At 43.8% G+C, this 7,807-nt stretch overlaps 1 protein-coding gene across 1 annotated transcript; it reads left to right on the forward strand.

Moving 5' to 3' along the window:
* The first annotated feature begins 361 nt into the window (after positions 1-361).
* Positions 362-6,623, forward strand: LOC115128550 (cbp/p300-interacting transactivator 3-like). Its single transcript, XM_029658469.2, has 2 exons — positions 362-554; positions 2,446-6,623. The coding sequence occupies exon 2, from the start codon at positions 2,461-2,463 to the stop codon at positions 3,226-3,228; it is 768 nt and encodes a 255-aa protein (XP_029514329.1). The 5' UTR covers positions 362-554; positions 2,446-2,460; the 3' UTR covers positions 3,229-6,623.
* Positions 6,624-7,807: the final 1,184 nt, after the last annotated feature.

Genomic DNA, 7,807 nt, shown 5'->3' on the forward strand with positions numbered 1-7,807 from the left:
TGAAATTAATCAGTAATTTGTCATTCATATTGTATTTCGAAAACATACTGTAGGCCTCAATGAAACCGGACTCTAATTTGTAACATAGAGAATGTTGTAAAACATGAACTACTTGTCTAGTATATAGGCTATTTGTTGGAGGCTACAAAATATATGAGGCCACATCAAATGCGTGTTATACAAAGGAGTCGTAGGCTACCTAACGCCAACATTTAAGAACATGTCAGGAGCAGTTAATGAATTGTCCAACTTGCGCTAAATCTGTACTAGGGTCACAAACCGAGCCAATCGGAACAAAGGATTCAGAGACGACAGTAGCTCCACCTCTCCCTCTTTCCTTCTCCGCTGGTTGGTTTATACATGTATATAATCCCGGAGTTGACCCAGAAAAGTAACTGGTGACGGATTCTCGCTCGCCCCACAGTGCACTAGAGAGCACCGATCGTTTTAATTCGATGAAATACATGTATTTGGCGCATCGCCTTTGGAAGTAAAGACGGAGATCCAATAGCAGAAAGAGAACGAGAGAACTTCAGAGCAGGGCCATTTAGCGGGTAAGTGTTGTCTTGTGAGGGGGGCATTCGTTGCAGAGAGAGAGACTGTCCTATTACTGAGGGGAAGGTAGGATAACCATTGTTCGTTTTATTTACGGTTTCTTACATGACCGATTGTTCATATGCCGGCTATAGTGCATAGTGATACTGTATGATAAATTACTAAACGATTGAACTGTATATATTTCCAGACCGAGTTCATTTAAACCGGATTATTATTTTTGTTGTAATGTGGTATCAAAAGTATTTACTGTTCAATGAAATCTGGCCCCTATTGCAAATACCTAGAATACACGGGTAAACTGAAGCGTAAAAATGTAGATATAGTGTGTAATAATTCAGCTACAAAAAAATATCTTGATCATTCTTTGTTGCTCCCCTTTTAGCCTTTTGCAAAATGTGACATAGACGGAATGAATGTTAAAATGCCTAAACGTTCACGCTTGCATAGCCCAAACACAATTGTATGGATTTTGTTCCGCTGTTGACCATACATAGCCTGTTGACCATTCTCTCTAAATGATTGTGGGTTTAGAAACAATGTTCCATCGGATCGTAGTTTTTTAAAATTTGTATAGATAAAGCACAAAGAGGTTTGAACGGAAACCTGAGCGCCAGGGGCACTGGAGTTCATTTCTGGGGGAAAGAGAAGAAAGAAACACGACATGCTTTGTTTTCAAGCAGACAGTGAAAAGACAGAGCCACACTCCTATGGTATCCAATGGATCAACCATCATATTGTGTTTATGCGGTGATAGAGACATGTACGTTATTAAGAATGTCATTAATTGTTTTACCTTGCGTAATTGTGGGTGGGGAAATTATGCGTTGTTGTGCCATTTTAACTCTGGTGTTACAGAGATGGCACAAATACAGATTCCGTTTTGAATTAATAAATCGTAGGGTGTTTGTCTTTAATTTTTATTTCCATTGTATTTTTCCTATAAGCACAGATCGTAATGACCATCTTGTCCATGTATCACTGCTTGTGCCTGACGAAATGTTTGTAAACGTTGGTTTCCTTTCGCGCGGATGCTCTCGCTATCATTGTGCATGTAGTACCTTATTTATTACTATGTATCTACCGATTACAATTCGACATGCGCTCTTCTGCGTCCGTTCAACGACAAAGGTATGACTGGTATTTCTGATCGTGTAATAGGCTACATACTGGCAGCGGATACAGGCAGTAGGCTATGCGTAATGTTGCTGTGGTCGAAATGATGGTTAAACAATCGAAAGTGTAAATGGCCCCCAAACGTCATCTGAATAGATTACTGACTCAACACTGTTTCAATCACTCATAGTACACTGTGTATCTCTATGGAATCACTCACTGTTAAAAGTCGTGGCATGGGGTAGTGCTGGGAATTTTATGTTCTCTGGGAGCTGTGTCTCTCAGATTGATCTGATGAACTAGGCAGACACCTAGTCAGTTGTACAACTGAATGCATTCAACCGAAATGTGTCTTCCACATTTAACCCAACCCCTCTGAATCAGAAAGATCCAGGGTTGCCTTCATTGAGGTCATCGGTGCCCCGGGAGCAGTTGTTGTTGGGGGTTAACTGCTTTGTTCATGGGAGGAACGGAACATTTTTCCACCTTGTTGGCTCAGGGATTCGAACCATCAACCTTTCAGTTACTGCCCCAGTGCTCTTAACCGTTGTATGTTTATCAGTGCTTCCCAAACCTCTCTTTGAAAAACGCCAATCAATCCTCTTTTCATCTATTCGACTACTAGCACGCCTGATTCTTTCGCAGCTTAAAGGCTCTGGACTGAAGCACCGCTAACAACAACATTGCTCCTCCTCCTCCGCAGGGTGACAGTAAAGGTTTCCTTGTAAATGTTCATCATCATAACTAACATAAACATTGTCCTTCCTCCTGCAGGGTGATAGAGAAACCATGGCAGACCACATGATGATGCCCATGTCCCACGGCCCTGCGACGGCCCTCCATGGCTACAGGATGGGGGGAATGGGTGGCCCTCCACAGCACGCCGTGCCGCAACCTGGCCTCCGCACCCTTCCCAACGGCCAGGTCATGCACTACGGCCGGGTGCCGCAGACCTCCATGGAGGCCGCCATGAGGCAGCGGCCCGGTCTGGGGATGGTGGGGCCGCCTGGGATGAGCGGTCAGGTGAATGGCCAGGTCAACGGAGCACAGATGGGAGGACACCATCACCAGATGAACCAGATGATGTATAACCAACAGCATCAACAACAACAGCCACATCAACAACAGCAGCACCACCACATGCAGCAGCAGCACCCCCAGTCTCAACCCCAGCACCCCCAGCAACAGTACCACCCCAGTGGGCTCACCTCCCAGCAGCTCATGGCCTCCATGCACCTCCAGAAACTCAACACCCAGTACCACGGACATCCACTGGGGCCAGTCCAGGGCCATCACCTGGCCAACGGGGCCCAGTACAGAGTAGGGCCAGGCCAGCTGGCCAGCATGCAGCACATGGGTCAGGGTGGGCCAGGTATGGTGCTGGGACAGAATATGGACATAGACCTGATAGATGAGGAGGTTCTGACAGCGCTGGTGTTGGAGCTGGGTCTGGACCGGGTTCAGGAGCTCCCAGAACTGTTCCTGTGTCAGAACGAGTTTGACTTCATCCCTGACTTTGTTAATATGAAACAGCAGCCGAGCACCGTGAGCTGCTGAGAGATACACAACAGTCAGACGAAGAAAGACGCTGTAAAAACAGGCTGGCGCCCAGAGAAAGACTGAACCACAGACTAGACTAGCCACAGTAGCACACACAAGAGGAGACACGCAGACCATTGTTTCAGTTCTCTCTGTGTGAGTTTAGGCTATCTATCTGTGACCATGTATAGTAGATCTACAGAACACACTGACCTACCTGTGAATAGTAGGCCTACCTGTTGGTTTAAGATGAATTGTAAAGGACAGAAAGAGAGGAGAGGAAACAAAAGCTTCCTCTGCATCAGGCTGGCCAGCATCAGTGTCGGTGAGAGCTGAGCTCAGTCAGCCCGGCCACAGGGTGGCTCTCTCTCTGGCGCAGTGGCCTCTGTCGATTCTGTACTGCCTTCCGTCCTGCCTCTGGGCTGCCACCCATGCCCTAGTGTCAATATGTGTGCTGAGGCCTGAGGGATGAATGTAGACTCATTCAGCAGGACAGGAAGACGAGACAGACAAGCTGAGACAATACAAAGACTAGCTTCACCTGAGACTACTAGATTTGATCTATGGCTTTTAGAAATGTATTTATTTATGAATTTACCCAACCAAGTAGCTAGCGGACATTTGACAAATTGAGTTGGTCGTCTGATTATGAATTAGGCTGTTGGGGGGGAAAGAGTTGTTAAAAATATGCCTAACTTTATTGTGTGTATGTTGAAGGCTGGTTCTTCAAAACAGGCTTGGAGGATTCCTTCCTCATTACCTTACCATTTCCTTTAGTAAGAGCCTGAGAGAGAGAATAGGCCAATGGGGTTAGATTTTCTTGGGTGGTGGGGGTTTATTAGTCTCTGATTGGTTAGGAATGAACTGTGTTACCCTGGCAATCTGGTTCCTCTCCCTGACATAATCTGATCACATAATCAGAACAACATTATAATTATCATTAAAACGTATATTTCCTTGAATCTTAAATGTCCGCAGTTTCTCTATTTCCTACTGCTGAATTAAATCTGATCAAATCACTGGCAAAGTAGTGCTGCACATACAGAGAAGCATCTCTATAGCAAGAGAACCGAGAACACACCCTGCATGTCTTAAAATATTCCTCTGAACACTGAGGGCCAGCGTCTACCTTCAAACAATTAGATGCTCTCGTTCAGTAGAGTCTCAATGACTACTTTACACTGTACTTCTACTGGTGGACCTTGCGGCAAGGGAATACACTGAGTAGTATTTAAGGAACAACACACATAACAGCGGGCTATTTACTCTACATCCGGTATCTGTGAGTGTGGCACAGAAGGTAAGGCAGGGGGAAAACCAGAACCTCTCTCAGTCGCAGGCCATTCTGAGTCATAGAACTCACTTTAGACTTTGAACAGCACTGGCAGTTAAAAGACGTAAACACAACGTGTTGGATTGTGAGAAGTACAGTAACCTAGTGCTCTATCTGGGGTGAATCCTAACTTCCACCAAATTTGTACTTAGTCATGCATGGATATCAATGGGTGACCAAGTGAACATTTGACTTTAGTAGGAGTTAGGATTTGCCCTTTTGTGAACATCTTGAGTGTGTAAGCCTGCCAGGTAATTCTTGAGGGTAGTGACTGGGTTTGGTCCTCTAACCTAACCTTGGCCAATGTGCTGACTGGGTATGAAGACCTGGACAGTGGAGGCTGCTTCAACTGCCTTGAACTGTGAACAGCGTTCATTAGTCCATTCTGTGGACACAGCATAGTGCTAGGCACTACTCCAGCAGTACTTGGTTGGTTTAATCATTGTTTAAAGCTGCCTCTCTTTACCTGTGGAATTGATTTCATTACCAAAGGTCCAAACCCAACAGTGCAGAGCAACACACACACAGACATGCACACATGCACGCCCGCACACACAGGTTGGTTGCTGTTTCCATAGATTAGCTTACTCAACTGGTTCTTTCCTGATTAGATTTAAATCACTCGTTCACACACGCTTGTCTTAATTGAGGTCATCCAGCATCACAGCCCCAATAACTTGGTAATTAGAAAACTTGGCACTCAAAGGTAGTGTGCACTATATTAGGGAACATGGTGCCGTTTTGGAAGTACCCTTGGTAATTAGAAAACGTTCTATTTCTGTGGTGGTGCAGTGTTTTCCCCCAATGCCCACTGTGCATAATGAGGTTTTGGCAAGGTTACTGCTTTGCTCCAGTGACTAGTACGAGAACTTCCTGTCCTGTTCTGTTGTTGAGCTATTTGTGGAGATGTCAGAACAGAGAGGTTGGAGGAGCAGTGAGGTTGAAGAGAGGATTGGGGGAAGGGGAAAGCTTCCCTCTGTAATGCATTGTGGTAATCTGTTCCAATACCAGAGCTACACTCACTGGTGTCTCAGCTCTTTTTCTAGCCTGGAATCTAAAGGGAATATCACTCTATTTCACTATAGCTTCACTGTACTTCACTTCACTATTAGCACAAAGTGCAAATATTCAGTTAGGATTCCAGGCTACTCTTAACCCTGTCTCACCCCCGGAGACCTGCCAATTTGCAGAGCTCTGAGCCCAAACATACAATGGAAAACAGAAAGTACACTCGTCATTGCAAAGGCCGAAACCCCAACCATATCGGGTCATTTCTTGTGGTCGGGTTATCTGTTGCCAGTCTATTTATGTATAACTTGGACTTAGATCTGGGACCAGGCTATTTAGGGCAGTTTCACAACCCCTTATGAAAAAATGATCTATTACAATCTGAAAATAATATTTGTCTTTGTCTTTTAAGCCTTAGAGAGGGTGTAGCCTCTCAAAGTCATTTGATTACAGCTATATCAATAATATTTCAGACTTCTAATGTATGGTGTCTTTGTACTGTAGAATGTAGGTAAAGTTGACATAATTAAGGTACTTTTCAAAAAACATTGTCAGATGTAATTGTTGAATGGCTGATGGCTGATGTTGATGTGTTGAATGACAAGAGATGAGGGTTTATCATCCATTTTGACAATTGGGAGTTTTGATATAAATAGGTTGCATGGTAAAACCAGACTTAATGCTGGGCTAACCATTAAGTGCAGCATTCAGTCTGGATTACCCAGGCTAACAAACAGTTTCATTATATCAAGGGTTTGGGTACAGGACAGGCCTGAAGCTTTAAGACCTAGTAGATTGCATGTGAACATTGTGAAAAGAGATGTAATGTCACCACTTTTCCACACATCCGCTGAGAATGTACAGCAGAACGGAATGCATTGTGGGAAGTGAAGTCTTAAAATGGTGGATACATTTGTGAGATTGTATTGTAAAATCCTTGTTCCAAATTGCACCACTTCATTTGGGGTTAACCCCCCACCTCCCAACCCCCAAAGTTTTTTTTTTATGTTATTGATTCTATTTTAAGAAAATGTATTTATTTTCAACAACAATAAAATATTTATTTAAAGAACTGGCCAGAGTATGGAGTGTTTTCTAACATGTTTCTGTATCTGCATTGCTCTATGATATCCTTTGAATACCCCATGCATCCTTTGAATACCCCATGCATCCTTTGAATACCTCATGCATCCTTTGAATACCCCATGCATCCTTTGAATACCCCATGCATCCTTTGAATACCTCATGCATCCTTTGAATACCCCATGCATCCTTTGAATACCTCATGCATCTGAATACCTCATGCATCCTTTGAATACCCCATGCATCTGAATACCTCATGCATCCTTTGAATACCCCATGCATCCCTTTGAATACCCCATGCATCCTTTGAATACCCCATGCATCCTTTGAATACCTCATGCATCCTTTGAATACCTCATGCATCCTTTGAATACCCCATGCATCCTTTGAATACCCCATGCATCCTTTGAATACCTCATGCATCCTTTGAATACCTCATGCATCCTTTGAATACCTCATGCATCCTTTGAATACCTCATGCATCCTTTGAATACCTCATGCATCCTTTGAATACCCCATGCATCCTTTGAATACCTCATGTGTGACTTTGTATTGAAACCTCAACTACTTCTGACAACTATACAATGAGTCTGACAATACTTCTGCTCCGGTACAGTGAGACATCTCAGTAGTGTTCATGTATGGGCTCTACAGCTGCAGTGGCGTGTATTCATGGATGCCAAGGGAAGCCGGGCTTCCCTAAATATGTGTTTTCATTATTTTACGTCAATTCTCAAGTGGCAGAATCTCACCGGAGAAATCATCAGAGCGAGGGAAACAACGACCCCCTGTCTTGGTATGTTGTAGCGCGTGTATCTGATGCTGTTTGGAACAAAAGAGTATGATATGTAGCATTTGGCCTCCCTTGATAAAAAATAATAATTAGCCAATCAGCATTGAGCTGGGCTCAACTGCTGGTTGACCTGGCGCAGCAAAATGCCCCCAATGGAGGCCAGTTTGGATTTAGCTTCACACCAATCAAATCATATCCCAAGCAAAATATCATGATTGTCAGAAAAATGTGTCTGTTTCTGGTCTGCGTGTGTTGATGTCCTGCGGTAGCTAGCTTGCAAAATTGACGATTTCCTTAGCCAATGATGGAGATGGGGATTTGGACTTTTGTTTTTGAGTTAATTCTCTGTACAGACTAATAATAATGATGGTAATTCTGAT

The sequence above is a fragment of the Oncorhynchus nerka genome, linkage group LG4 (genome assembly GCF_034236695.1).
Source record: "Oncorhynchus nerka isolate Pitt River linkage group LG4, Oner_Uvic_2.0, whole genome shotgun sequence".
NCBI classification, from domain to species: domain Eukaryota; kingdom Metazoa; phylum Chordata; class Actinopteri; order Salmoniformes; family Salmonidae; genus Oncorhynchus; species Oncorhynchus nerka.